The sequence below is a fragment of the Phycodurus eques genome, chromosome 1, assembly GCF_024500275.1.
Source record: "Phycodurus eques isolate BA_2022a chromosome 1, UOR_Pequ_1.1, whole genome shotgun sequence".
Lineage (NCBI taxonomy): Eukaryota > Metazoa > Chordata > Actinopteri > Syngnathiformes > Syngnathidae > Phycodurus > Phycodurus eques.
Genome location: NC_084525.1, coordinates 41,953,191 through 41,973,839, shown reverse-complemented (window position 1 = coordinate 41,973,839; position 20,649 = coordinate 41,953,191). Strand labels below are relative to the sequence as shown.

General features: G+C 43.4%; 1 protein-coding gene across 2 annotated transcripts in view; it reads left to right on the top strand.

The window, feature by feature from the left end:
• The window catches only part of LOC133410915 (fibroblast growth factor 14-like), a 69,151-nt gene extending 49,868 nt beyond the window's left edge, over window positions 1-19,283 (top strand). For both annotated transcript variants that reach the window (XM_061692567.1, XM_061692576.1), the window contains exons 4-5: window positions 11,605-11,803; window positions 12,057-19,283. In XM_061692567.1, the coding sequence (XP_061548551.1) occupies window positions 11,605-11,803; window positions 12,057-12,205 (348 nt within the window). In that variant the 3' untranslated portion in view covers window positions 12,206-19,283. The remainder of the gene's footprint in view (window positions 1-11,604; window positions 11,804-12,056) is intronic.
• Window positions 19,284-20,649: the final 1,366 nt, after the last annotated feature.

Below are 20,649 nucleotides of genomic sequence, written 5' to 3'. Positions count from 1 at the left end.
CCAAACAGTTCAATTTTGCTCATCTGACCAGACTATATTGTGCAGCAAAATTTAAATGAGCTTTGACATTGCTTTTTCAGCAATGGGTCTTGCGTTGTGAGCGTGCATACGAGCCATGGCGACGGAATACATTACTCGCTGTTTTCTTTGTGACAACAGTACCTGTTAATTCCATGTCTTTTTGACGCTCTCCTCAGGTGGTCCTTGGCTCTTGGACAAATCTTCTGATCATTCTTTGCACTCCTCAGTCACAAATCTTGCGAGGACCACCTGATCGAGGCAAATTTATGGTGGTATGATTGGCTTTCCACTTACGTATTATGTACGTATTATGGCCCCAACCATGCTCACTGGAACATTCAGAATGTCTTTGCGATGGTCTTGAGACAGCTCTCTGCTCTTGCCCATCATGAAATATGTCTTGACTCACACCTTGGCAATGAAACCTTTTTGTAGGCCGTCAGTGAAGACTGAACCAGCTGATATTCATTTGCACTGACAAGGAGCTGGATAGCTCTTTGATTCTTGATTTTACTTGTTGTCTTGACTTTCCATGCCTTTTTGCACCTCCTTTTCTTCATGAGTTCAATACATTTTCCCTGTGTCATTTCACATTTTCCCATCCATCCATCCATTTTCTGAGCCGCTTCTCCTCACTAGGGTCGCGGGCGTGCTGGAGCCTATCCCAGCTATCATTGGGCAGGAGGGGCACACCCTGAACTGGTTGCCAGCCAATTGCACGGCACATACAAACAAACAACCATTTGCACTCACATTCACACCTATGGGCAATTTAGAGTTGTCAATTAACCTACCATGCATGTGTTTGGGATGTGCCCGGAGAAAACCCACGCAGGCACGGGTAGAACATGCATACTCCACACAGGATTGAACCCCGGTCCTCAGAACTGTGAGGCAGACGCTCTAACCAGTCACCACCGTGCCGCCACACGTTTTTCCCTACAACTTAATTTCTAATCTTATTTGTTCTACTTTATTCGTATGAATGGATTCGTTGGGTTGTTCCCAAGAGCTGGTGAAATCTTCAGGTCAATAGCACCTTTGAAAGTATATTTATTGGGAAAATTGGTCATGTGTTAAATACTTATTTCAGCCGCTGTATATATGGTATTGCGGCCCTTTGCAAATTCTTATATTTTTGCATAGTTTCCTCACTTTGTTTAAGATCATCAAATAAATGATGATCTTAAATATATATCTATATATATTTATATAATATATACAAATAAATATCAGACAAATATAACCCAAGTGAACTTAAAATGCTCTATTCAAATGGTCGTTTCATTTATTTAGGAAAAACCATTTAAATTTACCTGGCCTTCACAATTTTTAGTTCATTTTCACTGATCATACCCAAGCCTCATTACCTCCAGACCTGTTCAATCGAGAAATCACTCAAACAGAATCTGTCCCGACAAAATCAATTCAGACAAAAGTTCTAAAAAAAGCTGCAACAAAATGACACGATCCAAAGAATTCCAGAACAGTTGCGAAATAAAGTAATTGACATCTATCAGTCTGGAAAGGGTTACAAAAGCAATTTCTCCAGCTTTAGGATTCCAGCGAACATCCAGGCAACAAAGAAACTCAGGACAACTTTTAAAGAACTGCAGGCCTCCCTTGCCGCAGTTAAGGTCAGTGTTCATGACACAACAATAAAGAAGAGACTGGCCAAAAATGGCATCCATGGCAGAGTTCCTAGGCCAAAACAATTGCTCACCAAAAAGAACATTAAGGCTCATCTTACTTATGTAAAAAAAGAAAAACATCTGATTGACACCAGGACCTTTGGGAGAATATTTCTGTACGTGGACTGACTGACTGAGCCTTTTGGAAGGTGTGTGTGTCTCGTTACTTTTGGCGTAAATGTAGCACAGCATTTGAGAAAAAGAACATCATACCAACAGTCATGTCAAACATGGTGGTGGTAATGGTAGTTTGAAGGTCTTGGGCTGCTTTGCTATATATATATATATATATATATATATAATATTACAGTAGAGCGGAGACTGAGAGCCAGACCTTCTTGTCCACCATCAAATGCGCTTGTGGAAGAATGGTCAAAAGTTCCCCCAAACACACTCCTAAACCTTGTGGACAGCCTTCCCAGAAGAGTTGAAGCTGCTATAGCTGCATAGTGTGGACTGATGTCATATTGAACCCTATGGATTAGGAACAGGCGTCACGGTGGCCGACTGGTTAGAGCGTAAGCCTCACAGTTCTGAGGACCGGGGTTCAATCCCCGGCCCCGACTGTGTGGAGTTTGCATGTTCTCCCCGTGTCTGCGTGGGTTTTTTCCGGGGACTCCGGTTTCCTCCCACATCCCAAAAAATGGATGGATTAGGAACAGCATTTCACTTTAGTTATGTGTATGTGAGTCAAGGCGGGTCAGCAAATATTTAAATGTATGTGTTTATTTATTTTATTTATATGTACGTATATATGTATTTGGGAGGTCACTGATGGTGTAGTGGTACACTCGCCTGACTTTGGTGCGGGCAGCGTGGGTTCAGTTCCCACTCAGTGACTGTGTGAATGTGAGTGCGAATGGTTGTCCGTGTCTGTATGTGCCCCGCGACTGACTGGTGACCAGTTCAGGGTATAGTCCACCTTTCGCCTGAAGTCAGCTGTGATAGGCTCCAGCACCCCGCGACCCCAACCAGGATAAGCGGTGTTGAAAGTGGATGGATGGATGTATTTGGGAGATTGCATGAAATTGCTGCAACCTTTTCAATGTTGCTTTCAGCCTCTTGGTAGCGTCCCTGACCAGTTTCCTTCACGTTCACAATTTTGGCGGGACATCCAGTTCTTGGTAATGTCACCATTGTGCCATATTTTCTCCACTTAACGATGACTGGAAATTCTTTTGAACAATGAGATCCTTTGATGCTGTGAAAGCTCTCTGCGGACCACGGCGAGCGGTGGAAGATGTGACAATGTCAGGAAAAGCCTACTAGAACTACTGAATGTTATTTGGGGTTAATCAGAGCCACTCTAAATGGTGGCTGATGTGTGCTGTCTTCCATTTAAAATGAGTTGGAATGTAATGTGGTTCTAAGAAATTCCATAGAACCTACGCTTTGTCATGTCATGGAAAACACCTGAGGAAGAGTGGCCCTTGGCAGTTTACCATATTTGCAACAGGAATAGTTCACATGGTTGGATGTGACGATAATATGGTGAAATTTATGTGGTGTGTGTATATTGTTTGTATACATGGTTATTCGAGTGTCCTTACATCGTATCAATTCATGGATTGTACCACAATTGAATCGGAACACTCCTGCATTAAAAGAAAAACAAAATGAGTGTATGAAATACTGCACTTAAACTAACAAAACCAAGGTACAGTGGGTACGGAAAGCAGACCCCCTTACATTTTTCAGTTTTTGTTACATTGCAGCCCTTGGCTCAAATCATGCCGGCACGGTGGGCGACTGGTGAGCACATCTACCTCACAGTTCTGGGGACTGGGGTTCAAATCCCGGCGCCGCCTGTGTGGAGTTTGCATGTTCTCCCCGTTCCTGGGTGGGCACTCCGGTTTCCTCCCACATCCCAGAAACATGCGTGGTAGGTTTATTGGAGACTAAATTGCCCATAGGTGTGAATGTGAGTGCGAATGGTTGTTTGTTTCTATGTGCCCTGCGATTGGCTGGCAACCAGTTCAGGGTGTACCCCGCCTCCCGCCCGAAGATAGCTGGGATAGGCTCATTTTTTTTCCTCATTAATGTACGTACACACAGCACCCCATATTGACAGAAAAACATTGAATTGTTGAAATGTTTGCAGATTTATTAAAAAAGAAAAACTGAAATATCACACAGCCATCAGTATTCAGAGCCTTTGCTCAGTATTTAGTAGAAGCACCCTTTTGAGCTCATACAGCCATGAGTCTTTTTGGGAATGATGCAGTTTTTCACACCTGGATTTGGGGGTCCTCTGCCATTCCTCCTCCTCTCCAGTTCTTTCAGGTTGGATGGTGAACGTTGGTGGACAGCCATTTTCAGGTCTCTCCAGAGATTCTCAATTAGGTTTAAGTCAGAGCTCTGGCTGGGCCATTCAAGACAGAGTTGTTCTGAAGCCACTCTTTCATTGTTTTAGCTGTGTGCTTAGGGTCATTGTCTTTTTTTAAGGTGACCCTTCGGCCCAGTCTGAGGGTCTGAGCACCCTGGAGAGGTTTTTCGTCCAGGATATCCCTGTACTCGGCCGCATTCATCTTTCCTTCGATTGCAACTAGTCTCCCTCTCCCTGCAGCTGAAAAACACCCCCACAGCAAGACTCTGTCACCACCATGCTTCATTGTTGGGACTGTATTGGACAGGTGATGAGCAGTACCTGGTTTTCTCCACGCATACCGCTTAGAAATAAGGCCAAAAAGTACAATTTTGGTCTCATCAGACCAGATCACCTTCTTTCTCACAATCTTGGATTCCTTCAGGTGTTTTTTCGCAAGCTCCATGCGGGCTTTCATGTGTCTTGCACTGAGGAGAGGCTTCCGTCGGGCCGCTCTGCCATAAAGCCCTGACTGGTGGAGGGCTGCGGTGATAGTTGACTTTCTAGAACTTTCTCCCATCTCCCGACTGCATCTCTGGAGCTCAGCCACTAATCTTTGGGTTCTTCTTTACCTCTCTCACGAAGGCACTTCTCCCCCGATTGCTCAGTTTGGTCGGACAGCCAGCTCTAGGAAGGGTTCTGGTCGTCCCAAATGTCTTCCATTTCAGGAATATGGAGGCCACTGTGGTTTTAGGAACCTTAAGTGCAGCAGAATTTTTTTTTTGTAACCTTGGCCAGATCTGTGCCTTGCCAGAATTCTGTCTCTGAGCTCTTCAGGCAGTTCCTTTCACCTCATGACTCTCATTTGCTCTGACATGCCCTGTGAGCTGTAAGGTGTTATATAGACAGGTGTGTGGCTTTCCTAATCAAGTCCAATCAGTATAATCAAACACAGCTGGACTCCAATGAAGGTGTAGAACCATCTCAAGGATGATCAGAAGAAATGTACAGCACCTGAGTTAAATATGAGTGCCACAGCAAAGGGTCTGAATACTTATGGATGTGTGATATTTCAGCTTTTCTTTTTTAACAAATCTGCAAAAATTTCCAACAATTCAGTTTTTTCTGTCAATATGGGGTGCTGTGTGTCCATTGAGGAAAAAAATGAACCTACATGATTTTAGTCAATGGCTGCTTTATAACAAAGAGTGAAAGATTTCGGGGGTCTGAATACTTTACGTACCCACTGTATTTAAACCTCACCACCCTAACCTGGTATTTATTGTTAAGGTGCTGTTGATCTGTTTGTTGCCTCATTTCATGTGTCACAATCACCAGACCTGCTGTTTCAGCCTCGTTATTGCATTTAAAAAAAAAAATTTTTTAACTGCACTTCCCGACTGAGTCAAAGTATATTTCCTTCAGATTTGTGTATATGTGTTTCTGGCCCAAATCAGAGCATGTGGGCAGGTGCATCAATTCAGAGCACTATCATTGCAGCACTCAGAATTACACCAAAAAAACCCACACAGAATTACACAAAACCTGTCTCAAACAGAGCTCTTCACTTCTTTTTTTCTTGCTTCCTCCACACTCCTCATCATCGTACTCATTGACTCCTTTTTCTGTGGAACAATTTGTTTACCCACAATCCCCTGGGGTAATTAGTGCTTTGATAATAACTGGAAACAAACACACCCACAAACTGAGCAGCGCACCCACATGCACAGACGCACGTGTGTTTGCTTACACACTGGGGTGAAAAACAACTCCCACGACCTGAAAGAGTGTAGCCGCATTTTTAAACAAGAGGATCTGAATGGTAATATATTCATAATATGATGAACCAATTGTAATTCCATATATTTACATTTAACTATTTTATTATTATTGCAGAGTTTTACTGCCTTATTAAGACATCCTTTATGTCAAAGGTCGCCACTGTTTTTTGCACTCCCGACCGGTTTCACATAGACATATTTTGACAGCCCGGCAAAGAAACAAATAAAAACAGATGATTAAATATACAACTCACAATGATGCTGAATATAGTTATAGCCTGCACTTTTTTCTCTTTAACAAGCCGTTCCCATCTTGGGGTAATCTTTTTTTCTTTCAAAACACTCCAAAGGCTTGTCTTTGATGGTTCAGTTTCGATAGCTTGATTAGCATAATTTGCAACCCACCGGGGCATTTCCCAGATTCACGTGATGAAGGAGGCAGCCGCCCCACGGGTTTCTCGAGCCCAGTCTCCAACTCCACTCAAAAAATACATTCTTTTTTTTTCAGTCCTGTGGTTGGGGACCTCTGCTATACGTCACTGGCATGAATCTGGCCACAGACAGTCAATCAGCCAGACTGTCTTTTGGCCTATTTGCCCTCACAGTCACATCTCTCGGGGATTTCAGCTCGCTGCTTTTTGACAGTTTGTTTTTGGACGCGCTCATCCTTGCCGCAAACTGCTCAAAGTGTTACAACACTAGTTTAGGCTTGTTTTCATCACTCTGAGTCTGTTTTATTTATTGGTGTTCACATGAAAAATACAAAACCAATTTACACAAAACCTGTGTAAGGGTGGGGCATGGGCCAGTATTGTTGATTGATGCATCTCTCTCTATGCAAGAGGTGGGTATTTACAGTATGAGGGTGAGCTCATCCAAAATGGGATTGTTTTGCCTTGGTGGAGGTATACACTATTCAGTGCCATTGTAGCGTGCTCCGTTTTTAGTGGCTCGTAGGTCCGCCTAAAATGTTGGTGGCCTCCCATTAAAGAAAGAAAAACCTACATGGTATGTGCAAATGCTGAAAAAACATAAAACTGCCAACAGTCATAATTGATAATCATTTGCAGAAAATGAACCAATGAAAATCAGCCATTGCTTTATTTTTGTGGTTCAAGGGAATAATTAAAAAAAACAAATTAATTAATCAAGCCTGGACTAAAATGTGATATTCCTCAAAAAGATTTACACTTTGACAAGTCACATCAGCTTTATGTTTAGAGAAGCAAAAATGAAGTCTATAAAGCAAAGAACAAGCTTAGTCTTAGCCACAAGTCATGGGTCCTCCAATGTGACAGCTGAAACGCATGTCTTGCATACGTCTGTGCGTGGTGGTTCTTGAAGCACTGACTCCAGCTGCAGTCCGCTCTTTGTGAATCTCCCCCACATTTTTGAATGGGGTTTGTTTTACAATCCTCTCCAGGGTGCGGTTATCCCTATTGCTTCTACACTTTTTTTCTACCACATCTTTTCCTTCCCTTCGCCTCTCTATTAATGTGCTTGGACACAGAGCTCGGTGAACAGTCACCTCTTTAGCAATTACTTTTTGTGTCTCACCCTCCTTGTGCTAGGTGTCAATGGTTGTCTTGTGGACAACTGTCAGGTCAGCAGTCTTCCCCATGATTGTGTAGCCTACAGAACTTGACCATTTAAAGGCCTTTGCAGGTTAAGTAGCTGATTAGAGTGTGGGACCAGGTGTGTTCAATATTGCACCTCTCCACAATATTCTGTACTCAATTTGGGGTTTTCGTTTGTTGTCAGTTTTCCATCCATCCATTTTCTGAGCCGCTTATCCTCACAAGGGCCGCGGGCGTGCTGGAGCCTATCCCAGATATCATCGGGCAGGAGGCGGGGTACACCCTGAACTGGTTGCCAGCCAATCGCAGGGCACATACAAACAAACAACCATTTGCACTCAAATTCACACCTACGGGCAATTTAGAGTCTCCAATTAATGCATGTTTTTGGGATGTGGGAGGAAACCGGAGTGCCCGCAGAAAACCCACGCAGGCAAGGGGAGAACATGCAAACTCCACACAGGCGGGGCCGGGGATTGAACCCCGGTCCTCAGAACTGTGAGGCTGACGCTCTAACCAGTCGTCCACCGTGCCACCTGTTGTCAGTTTTAATCATCAATATAAAAAGAAATAAACACTTAAAACATGTCAGTGTGTGTAAAATTAATGTATACATTATCCAAGTTTCACTTTTTAAATTGAATTTTTTTTCATGATATTCGAATTATGCGGCACGGTGTAGGACTGGTTAGAGCGTCTGCCTCACAGTTCTGAGGTCCGGGGTTCAATCCCCGGCTCCGCTTGTGTGGAGTTTCACTCCGGTTTCCTCCCACATCCTAAAAATAGGTTAATTGAAGACTCTAAATTGCCTGTCCGTGTGAAAGTGAGTGTGAATGGTTGTTTGTTCATATGTGCCCTGCGATTGGCTGGCAACCAGTTCAGGGTGTACACCGCCTCCTGCCCATGATAGCTGGGATAGGCTCCAGCACTTTATGGATATTCTAATTATATGACCAGCACCTGTGTGTGTGTGTGTATATACATATATATTTACATACACACACACACATATACATACATACATATATACATATGTGTGTGCGTGTATGTATATATGTATGTGTGTGCGTGTATATATATATATATATATATATATATATATATATATATATCCATCCATCCATTTTCTGAGCCGCTTCTCCTCACTAGGGTCGCGGGCGTGCTGGAGCCTATCCCAGCTATCATCGGGCAGGAGGCGGGGTACACCCTCAACTGGTTGCCAGCCAATTGCAAGGTACATACAAACGAACAACCATTCGCACTCACATTCACACCTCGGGGCAATTTTAGAGACGTCAATTAACCTACTAAGCATGTTTTTGGGATGTGGGAGGAGACCGGCGTGACCGGAGAAAACCCACGCAGGCACGGGGAGCACATCTGCCTCACTGTTCTAAGGACCTGGGTTCAAATCCAGGCCCGCCTGTGTGGAGTTTGCATGTTCTCCCCATGCCTGGGTGGGTTTTCTCCGGGCACTCCGGTTTCCTCCCAAATCCCAAAAACATGCGTGGTAGGTTGTTTGAAGACTCTAAATTGCCCGTAGGTGTGAATGTGAGTGGGAATGGTTTGTTTATATGTAGCCTGCGATTGGCTGGTGACCAGTTCAATGTGGACCCTGCCTCTCGCCCGAAGATAGCTGGGATAGGCTCTAGCACGCCTGCGACCCTAGTGAGGATAAGCGATACAGAAAATGGATGGATGGACACATGAAGGTATAGGACTACTGCTACTTCCATGCTAATTTTTGTTACCCAGTCAATGGTGTTTTCAATTGCGTGTGAGCATTAAGCTGACTGTTTTTTGAATGAAGCTCTTTGTTTGTGTTGCATTTAAATGTACAATGTGTGTAATTATTTTTATTGTTTAATTTTACAGTAACAGTACAGTACACAGTAAAGTACAGTAACAGTTTAACAGTATCTACTCATCTGTTGTATCTTGTTGGGCTTGAGTTTGAAATAAATATATTTGCATAAGTTAAGCATATTTGTCCACTCATATGTTGATGAGTATTAAAAACTTTAAAATACCAAATACAAAATGTGTAAGTAATCCTGATTAAGAATTGTAATCGATTGACAGCTCTATTTTTTATTTGTTAATTATTTTGTCAGTTTCAAGTAGTTTTTCATTGTAGGATACCAGGTACCAACAATGTTGTCCAGGTCTGTAGATACTGCAAGGGTGCTCTCTGCGACCTGGTCCAGCAAGGGAGCATGATACTCCACGTTTGTGGCACTTTTTGTGTTTGATCATATGTGCCTCGCATGCACAGTACACATCCAAGTCAAAAGACAGCACAGAGCACGCCCATGTGCACTGTGACGCAAAAAGAAGAATGATGGATAAAATGCAAGATAGCAAATACAATTTAAGAAGAGAGCGGGAGAGAATCTCCTGCTGTTTTTCCCACCAGGAGGCTGTTGTTGTCATCCTCCTGGCTTTGTGATTTATTTTCCCTCTTTTTCTTCATGTCCCAGTTTCACTCCGCCCTGTGCTCTTTCATTCATTCTTTTGCCCTTCTGATATTTAGAAATGATGACAGGACCGAGCACCGCTGAAATGACTCACCTGGCTTCGGCTTCAGCGTGAAACAGCTTTTATTCTAAAAGCAGCTTTAAATGATGCATGGCCTCTCTGACCAGCGCAAACATGAGCCGGGCAACGTGTGCATCACAAAAGATAATCTTCTTCAACAAATGAATAATGAATCTTGGCCCAAGGTCGAGACTAAATATGTACGACCTATTCAGTGCCCCAAAGATCCTCTGACTGTTTCAAATCAGAGCAGTCACCCACGCATAATTGGTGGCAGCATGCTAGTGTCATTGATACAGCATTGAATCTTCATCAGCTGCCTCGTTTTGTCACCAACCAATTATTTAGTCACATTTCATAGCCGAGCAAATGCTCCTGAACCTCCCTCCCTCCATTCATCCCCTAGAGCCACAAGTGTGTGTGTGTGTGTGTGTGTGTGCACGTGTGCGTACATATAATGTACTCACAGCTGCTTATTGGCGCCCCAGAGACGACTTCCCACAGTCGTGTTCTGGAAGAACAAGCTTGTCAGGAAGAACTATTATAATATGTTAAATTACTGAGTGGTCGTCGTGTACATTTCTTTATGTCTCACGTTTATAGCCCACCAACCACTCCTTGCACACACACACACACACTCACACTCACACCAACCCCTCCCCCTCAGCGCTGGTTGGTTGCCACGGCTACATTGTCTTCCTCATGTTGCTATGAGACTCGGACCGGCAAACCTGAGCTGAATGACAATGTGTCTGTGGCTCAGGCAAGAGGCCCACAACAGCCAATAAGAGGAGGCCCAGACAAACATACCCAAAAAGGGGTTTATTTGGGCCTTATGATATGTTTGTCAATCTGCGCACACGGTTTATTCATGGGAAAAGATGACTGGGATATTATCCCTCCACACTCATTCTCATTGCCATTTCTTTGTTGTTTGTGAGCAGGATTTAGTACTTAAATGACTTGCTGGAAACTTTGTGGAGATGGAATTTTTTTTTTTTTACAGTTGGAATTTGATTAAAGGAATTTGATTAACCAGTTCCCAGGTGTCTTAATAAAAGGTCTCTGACATTCCTGCATCCAAATTAAAGCATAAGGAATTTCAGCAAATTTAACATCCACTTGTCGCACTCAAATCAAATAAAATTTTCTGTCTCAGCCAAATGTCGAGTACAGCTTTCGTGACCATGATGTGAGTAGAGCTAGGCATACAATCAAGTGAGCGGCTGCTCAGTGTTGCCCACCGAGGTATAGAGAAGGACACAAAACGGAAAGTAAAGCTTACCCTCGATAGTTTAAACATTGGTCAACCAATTTTAAATAATTTAGGCTCCAGCACGCCTGCGATCCTAGTGAGGATAAGCGGTAAAGAAAATGGATGGATGGATTTCCTCTACACGGCAGCCTGATTACTTCATTTTGTTCAGGACAAAAGAATGAATGTGAACATATCACCTTGGACACTTTTCTGACTGGCTAATCAAATAGCTCATCAAAACAATCAACAGATGGGTGTGTTTATGAGAGGCGTTGGTGCCTCCCTCCAGACTCTTGTATGCCAAGCACCTTTTTATTCCTCTCAGGAACTGTGCAACATTTCTTCTTTCTCCTCATTTTGTGTAAGGGTCTCTGATATTGTGGAAAAGGCAACAACTACAGTGCTGAACGTCTTTTCATGCCTGTCTCCTCAGGAAACGTTCACCCCAGAGTGCAAATTTAAGGAGTCTGTGTTTGAGAACTACTATGTGATCTACAGCTCCATGCTGTACAGGCAGAAGGAGTCTGGCCGGGCCTGGTTCCTGGGCCTCAACAAGGAAGGGCAGGCCATGAAAGGCAACAGAGTTAAGAAGACCAAACCAGCTGCACATTTCCTACCTAAACCTATAGAAGGTAACTTCCACTCGCCTTAATGTTTTAGTCCAAAATGTAAAATATATCTACTGTATGCGTGTGTTTATCCGCGTTACTGGATGTAAACAGATGGTTTGAGAAGTTTTTCATCACAGATTTTTGCAATCACTAATTACTATAAAACAAATTTCCATTTTCTCTTTCCTTCATTATTCCCCCTTATTTCATTAATGTCATTCATCCTTTGTCTCCTCATCTCCCCCTTGGCCACCTCCCTACCGAACCTCTCTAGTTGCAATGTACAGAGAGCCTTCACTGCATGACATAGGGGAGGCGGCGCCTAAGATCGCCGGGGGCCCGCCTTCCAAAAGCACAACCAGCGAGCCAGTGGTCATGAATGGCGGAAAGCCTGTCAGCAAACCTGCCAAGGAGGAGACATAGCCCGCTCCTCCCCACCCCAACATCCCCTTTCCACCCACAAGCAACCAGAGGCCAGGAAAAGTAAGCGATTCTGCAACAAATGCAACAAAAAAAACTCAGTCAAGTTGAGACCGGTCAACAGCAAGTGCGCACCCAGCACCCCACTGCTCACATTGTAAGACAGAACTGCTGTTGTCGGCGGCTGAGGGGCAAAGAGGAAGAAGATGAAGTGGCAGCAGTATGATCTCGCCTTGCCCGAAAGGGTATTCTTAAAATGAAACAAACAAACAAAGATACAAATGTGTCATCTCCACCGATGTTTACCTGTGACAGTCTGTTACTTCGAGGCCTGCTTGTCCTCCTCTAATAGTGTTCAGTTGCCAGGTATGCTTGCCTCAAACACACACACACAAGCTCCACAGAATGGATTTGAAAGCATCCAGATAAACATAATGGAGTGCTAAAGATGCATCTGATCTGACACACAATGTTCTGTATCTGACCTCACCAGTTTGGTTCTTATTTGACAGATACGGTCGAGCATGCTTCGTTATTTCTTTGTATGCAGTTGGTTTAAGGACACAAAACGCTGGTGAAGACCGAGCTTGCACAGTTGTACAGATACAGAATAGACTTCAGTTGCTACCTCCCTGCCAAGCACCTAAAGAATGCTACCACCTCGTACATATGTAGCCATTCAAGAATTCTAGCAAGGACCTTTTCAAATTGGCATGTAGCTATAACCGAAGAGATTTAATATGTTTGGAGCCCCCAAGCAAATGAAAGCAGAGCTTTGAGCAGCATTACTGTTTACATGAAATAGCAAAGGACACTTAGAATGTAGCTGAAGGGAAAGGCGCAAAGCTACACTCTCAGAGAAAAAGTACATAGCTGTACTTACAGTACAGTGATGGTGTACAACGGCTTGGACCCATGACTTTTATTGTTTGGATGCTGAAAAGGGTACAAACAGCATGGCATCGAACAAATAGTCTTGTGTACCACACACGGGGACTGTACCTTGTGGGACAAAAGTGAGCTCTCATTTATGACAGTGTATCATAACCTGCTGCCTTCACATTAACTTGGATTTAAAGGTAGGAGGGTAAAAGTGAACAGGGTAAATCATGTTAAAGCCACAATGTGTCGATTATGTGAAGCGTGACGTGATATGCAGGTATTGTAGTGATAACGGTTTTTAACATGGTGATTTTTGCCAGCGATGGTTGGACCGTAACTATAGTGCAGAGACTTTAGCCACAATCAGAATATCACATGATGAACTTGTGTGGCTAGCACAGCACAACGAAAGCAAACCAAATAGATTCCTCACTGTGACCATCAACATGGCTCTAATCTGTTCAGGACTTTAAGCCTTGTTCAAGAACCAGACTTTCTGTTTAGACGCCAGTGAACTGAACTGAACTGGTAGTTGTTTAGAAACTGTCCCTTAGAAGGTAAGGATACTGTGATACCTCTTGTCTTGTCTGTGCCAGTGAAAGAGATGCTGCGGTTCAGGATGGCAATGGAGCAGGGGTGGGCACACCAATTTCACCAACTTGAATTAGGATGGACATATCTATCATAAAAGGACGCACAAAAATGTCTCAATGTCTCCATGTCAGTCATTTTGGTCCAAACCAGCCATTTATGGTACCAATGGAGGACCTGTGATACTGTATGAGGAAATGGGGAAAAAATGGGTGTAGCAGAGAAGTATGTTAGACTAGACCAGGCCATGTACAGTATGTGAACAATAAGACAGTGGTGAGGTGTGCTGTTGGAGTGACAGAAGACTTCAAGGTGGAGGTGGGACTACATCAAGGATCCTCTCTGAGCCTCTTATTATTTGCTATGGTGATGGACAGATGATCTCTGTTGACTATGATGTTTGCAGATGACATTGTTATCTGAGGTGGGTAGGGAACAGGTGGAAGAGAACCAAGAGGTGCACTGGGCAGATGAACAATGAAGGTCAGTTGCAGCAAGACAGTGCATGAATGAAAGGGAGGCCAGTGGATTAGAAAAGGAGAACATGCAGAAGTTCTGATTCTATGATTAAAATAAATTATTTTACACATTTTACATACACATTTGACTTTTGTAAGGCTGTGTGACTAATCAGACGAGCTGTATCGCCTCAGCAACAGGTTGTCAGCACCATGGGCCAAAGCACTGACACACAAAGGCTTCACAGTTGCAGAAACACCAGACTGGAGGGGGCAGTGTGCCGTACCCTCATTTCTCGTACAGCAACGTCTTGTTCAATTATTTGCGCTGCAATGACTTGTCTGCTACGCACCTACGACAACAAATTATTGCGAGCTCAGTATTCCTATCACAAAACTGTCATTATAACTGTATTTCTGCTGTCGTCTCAATGGGAAGTTGTTGTAGATTGTCTGATCTGATGCCATTTGGTTTATATACAGTGGAACCTCTGTAAAGTCGAACACCACAGCGCTTCTACTATTTGCAAAGGCACACCATCTTTTCAAAAAATAAAATTATGCCTGTAGATTGCAGATCGTGAGATCGCAATTAAGCAAAGGAATAGCTGCTTTTTTTTTTTTTTTACACAAACACTAATTACAAAAGCAACAGCCTAAACGAGAGGTGTGAAGAGGAGAACATGAAAAGAGAAGAAGAGTTTCAAACAAATTATAAGGCCGATTTTGAGCCTTCTTAACCCCTTCTGATCAGTTGGCAAAGGCCCAATTATAATAATAAAAAAAAACGATAAAAGATAATTCGAGGCTGTTATCCTGTGGTTTAGGATGCGCTATGTGTGATTATTTATTTATTTATTTATTTACTATTTTTTTCCCCCCTCTCCGATTTGCTTGAAAAACGATCAGGGCCGACAATCAGAAAAGTTAAACGTTAAATATTTACAATCATAAATCCTAATGTGTTTGGTCAACACAGAGTTCTGCTGAGCTTTTGTAATACTTTCTCCTACTCTTCCTACTTTTTGGTTTTCATCAGTCTCGATGCCCTGTGGCACCATGCTACCTCTCACAGGTCAGAATTGGGACTATGCCAGACATCTGGCAATATGGTTGCGTGTATGTGGCGTGCTGTGGTGGTCACTTGAATACAGCACACGCTGTGTAAGAGCAATAAGTACGTATCCACATTTTTTTCCCTCATCATATATGCATTCCTCGCATTTTATAAACAAAGACAGACAATTTAAATTGGTTAAGATGTTTAAAATCCTATACATAAACATGGAAATATCCTATGTCCAAATTTGGTCAATTTAATAATTTCAACAAATCAATGCTATTAGTCAGTCTCCTCATGGGTCTGTTATTTTTACAATTTATTGACCAATATTTTAAACATAGGTCAAAATGAGTCTGTGATATGGTTTAAATTTGACATCGATGCGGTTTGTTGATTGAATGCAAAAAGCAATAAATGACATAAGGCTTGCAAAACAGGTGGATTTGAAATCACTGATGTACTGACCAGCCTACTTTGTGGTTGGTACCTACTCACTCAACTCAACGGCAACACGGCATTTAAGTCTCAGCCTCTGCCAAGGCATATAAATACAGTATAGTCTATAAAGTATACATATTTTGTGTTTTACAGCATTACTTAACAACATTTATAATTTATAATGTAACTGATGATGAAATGGCAAAGCTTGGGGTCATTGTTGCCAAAATGTGCGTGAGCAATGAACGTCGTGTTCCCAGGCCAGCCGAGAGACATAGTCTCGCCAGCGTGTCCTGGGTTGTCCCCTCACCCGGGAGGCGTCCGGGAGGCATCCTAATCAGATGCCCGAGCCACCTCATCTGACTCCTTTCAATGCGGAAGAGCAGCGGCTCTACTCTGAGCCCCTCCCGGATGACCGAGCTTCTCACCCAATCTCTAAGGGAGAGCCCGGACAGCCTGCGGAGAAAACTCATTTCGGCCGCTTGTATCTGAAATCTTGTTCTTTCGGTCACAACCCACAGCTCCTGACCATGGGTGAGGGTAGGAACGTAGATCGTAAATTGAGAGCTTCGCCTTTTGGCTTAGCTCCTTCTTCACCACAACGGACCGATACAAAGTCCGCATCACTGTAGACGCTGGATCGATCCGCCGGTCGATCTCCCATTCCATTCTTCCCTCACTTGTGAAGACCCCAAACTATTTGAACTCCTCCACTTGGGGCAGGATCTAATCCCCGACCCGAAGAGGGCACTCCACTCTTTTCCGACTGAGGACCATGGTCTTAGATTTGGAGGTGCTGATTCTCATCCCAGGCGCTTCAAACTCGGCGGTCCCCGCCTTCGGCCACCGCCCAGTTCACACTGCACCCGACCCCTATGGCCCCTCCCACAGGTGGTGAGCCCATGGGAAGGGGGACCCACATTACCCTTTCGGGCTGTGCCCGGGCGGGCCCCATGTGTGCAGGCCCGGCCACCAGGCGCTCGCCTTCGAGCAGCCCCAGACAACTTAGCTCCTAGGATCATTGGGACACACAAACCCCTCCACCACGATAAGGTGACGGCTCAAGGAGGGGTGATACAATGTTATCAAGGATTTAACAAACATCCCGTTTAATTTTGGTTTCCTGTAAAGCAATGGTGAACGACTGGTTAGCACATCTGCCTCACAGTTCTGAGGACTGGGTTTCAAATCCCGGCCCCGCTTGTGTGGAGTTTGCATGTTCTCCCCATGCCTGGGTGGGTTTTCTCTGGGTACTACAGTTTACTCCCACATCCCGAAAAAAAACATGCGTAGTAGGTTGATTGGAGACTCTGAATTACCCATAGGTGTGAATGTGAGTGTGAATGGTTGTTTGTTTCTATCTGCCCTGCGATTGGCTGGCAACCAGTTCAGGGTGTACCCCGCCTCTCGCCCGAAGATAGCTGGGATAGGCTCCAACAGCCCACGACCCTAGTGAGGATAAGCGGTGAAGAAAATGGATGTGTAGATGAAAAGCGATGGTTTTGGAGATGCGAGGTGACATGCATTGTTATTCAACAACAAAGTTCATGAAACACATTCGCTGCATCTGTGAGAAGACTAACCTTCACATTGATTTCTAAATTTGAACAAATCGGAGGCCCTTAGAGGTTCCACTGTAGACCAAATGTTCACATGCAGAATCGTGTGCTCCAGTGTGCCTCACACGATGTTCCACTGTGAGGGCCATCTCTTGATGAGTCTTTTGGCCAGTGTTGTAATTGTCTTTTGTAGACAAAATGTGGCTCTTTGCTGTGTATTGTAGCACTCTTGTCGCGCTATTATGGTTGCTAGGAAACGATCAGAAAACAAGCCCTGACAATCATGCCTGTCATCATTTTATCCCACCAGTAGAGTCCCGGGGATAAACTGGATAAAGTTGTCTGTCCAACAACAAAGAGATCACATTCCAATTGTGTGTGTTGTTCTTCACAATATACATGAGCTCTCATCGTGGGCCCAAAATTTTTTTATTTTTTCTCAGTTGTGACATTTTTTTTAAAATGGAGTTTTGTTCACGGTTTCATTTGAGCTGATGTTATCATTGGAACCCTTCTGACCTATTGTACATAACCAGCATCATGTAAAATTGGAGTTGGACACATTATGGTCATCATGCAGTACATGTTGCTTTTTTACTGGGAAGGAATGTTCTTCATTGTGCACTTCAACACTGTATTATCAATCTTCAGCTTGTTGGGTTAGCACCTGGGGGAATGCAGCTTTTGAAGATCTCTCACACGTGTTCAAGAATAATTTCCGGGGCCATGGACCAAAGATGCAGATACGTATAACAGGGTCTTCCAGGTTCCTAATCACACATCCCAATTAAGGTGAGCATCTCCATAGTTAGCCTGGCTGGCGCCAAAGCTACAATTATGAGCTCTAACTGCACTCTGTGTGCAAAGAAAGAGCATCTGCTTTAATTTGAAGGGAGCAATCATGACAAACCTGGAAATCTTTTTAATTTCCACTCATGTACCACTGCAAGGGGCGTGTGTTTGAGCGTGGACCTGCAGCCGTAGCTTGTCAGCAGCGCGGGCACGTTTTAGTGACACAAGCCAAGGACATGTGATGGTTAGAACTGTGCTCATGATGTAGCCTGTTTCCTTCAGGTTCACTCTGTTCCTCGAACAGAAGAACGCCTTACTACATGCATACACTTGTCAATGATCCTTTGGTCCACTCTGTTGTCTTGGCTGTAAAGAGGTTAGCCAGAGCACTTATCTCCACCTCCTTTCAATGCTTGGACTTTTCCACTTGTTGCACGTGTTCTAAAAAGGTCCAGAAACATGGGGTGGTAGGGGCTAATGCATGTGGTCATGTAGGAAATATGTAATGAATACAAATCAGCATGTAGCTAAGGGGTGGGTAAAATCTGTTTTTTTAATCCGGCCCATTGAGCATTTACATTATCAGGAGTCTTGTTATATTTGTTGCATTAATTTAAATGGATTCCCCCTAATTAAAGTAGCATTTATTCATTTTCATGTATTTATTTGTTTAATTGATTTGTTTTAAATATCACGTGGGTTTACTCTGATTTCCACTTGCATTCCAAATAACATGCTTGTTAATTAAAAATGAATGGTTATTTGTCTAAAGCTGGAATACGTAAACTCCAGCTCACAGGTGAGCCTCATGAGGATAAGCGGTATATATGAAACATGATAATTATTTATATTTTGTTATTCAAATTAGGTATTTTACAGACACTTTAACTTTTCTTTAAATCTCAGCTACGAATTACCTGGCTCATCTGTCCTTCTTAAAAATTGAATGTGGCCCTTAAGCACAAAGATTTGCCCACCACTTATATTGTCCAACTCTGCTACAACTGTAATTTGCATTGGACGAAATGCTTTACAGTCATGATGGTTGGTGTCTTTTTTTATTTATATATTGTCTTTCATGTATTTTTGTTTTTCGGCTCGTGTAAAGATTAATGGCACCAGTAATTAAAGCAAGCTGATGCCCAGCATTTCACCAGTGTTAATCCTGTATTGTTACAGTAAGTTGGTAGCAAAATGTTGCGAGTGCTGACTGTCTTTCAGTATATGTTCAGTTCCACTAACATCCATAATATGCAAATATTGTACAGTTTGTGTCCAACTTATTGTATACACACAGATCAGAACAATATTAAATAAAAGATTTATAGAAAGAAAGCATGACTTGTTGAGTTACTTATGTATTGCCTGCAATACACTGTGTTGATTTAATAAATCACAACATTAAAAATTACACATTTGCACACACTTCCAGATGAGCCAATGAGCGGCCAATCATGATGCACTTGGACTTTAAACACACAAGGACTAAATAATTGCGTTCACTTGTAAATGATGTAATTTAGTTATTTGTCTTTGCAGTGCAGAACAAAAAGATACGGTAAAGGCCTTATCTTACTCCATAATAAAAGCACAGCTGCAAAGCAAAATGTCACAGTTCGGCACCATCGGTCACCTGTGTGCTCTCCCGGTGTTTTTCCATTCACCCTTCCATTCTGCCAGTCAGCCACGACCACCTCATCGCCGCTGCTTGCCGGGGCACACAGGTGCCTGATCAGCAACCAGCCACTAAGCCTCTCTTGCTCACTCACTCAAGGCCAGATTGTCGTCTACACTCCCATGCAAGATCCTCCGGCACGTTTTGGTGGGATGAGCTTCTGTTGCCAACCCTGCCTGCTCCTGAACTTCCCAACTTGTAGTTCTTCCCTAATCACCTCACCCTTTTGTACTTGGCCATGGGTTCTGCCTTCGCATTTGCTGTTTGCATGTCCCCATGGCAGTGCGATGTTTTGCTACAACCACATCGCAGTGTGAGTTTGCCCGTCCTGCTGTCTGTGGATTACAGAGCATTACATGTTCTGACCCAGCTAACCTCTCCCAAATCTAGAGAGACTCTTTATCTGGACTTTGAAGTGAACTGCGTTGTTCCTTACACGCTTGACACCGGATTTGTCACAGTAGATATGAAGTCATTTACAACTATTCCAGTGGTCTGATGTACAGCATTTTGGTCCTAGACACACGCATGTCAATATTTTGTTATCACATAGTGCAAAATATTTCCATTGTCTGTCTTTTATTCCAACAGGACCAAGTTGTTCTCTCATCTGCCACATACACTTTCTGAGTTCCAGGTGGTGTTGAGGAGCGTCTGTCTGCTTCATTATCATAAAAAAAAACAGAAACACTTCCCTCCATGTGCGTCTACAGACACACAAACACACAGGTCTATCACATCCGTCACGTCCCTTTCGGCTGTTATCACATGGAGCCATGTAGATATCCAACTGCGTCTTCCAATGGTCACTTTGACCGGGGAGGGGGTGGGAGGGAATGTTGGTTGCCCAGTGGGTGTGCCTGATCTGTACACTGAAACACAAATTTGAAAAATAAGGCTTCCACATGATAATAGGATTAGTTAAAGCCTGCCACACACAGAGACATGGCGGGAGTAAGCGATTCAACAGGACAGTTGACAGCGACTTC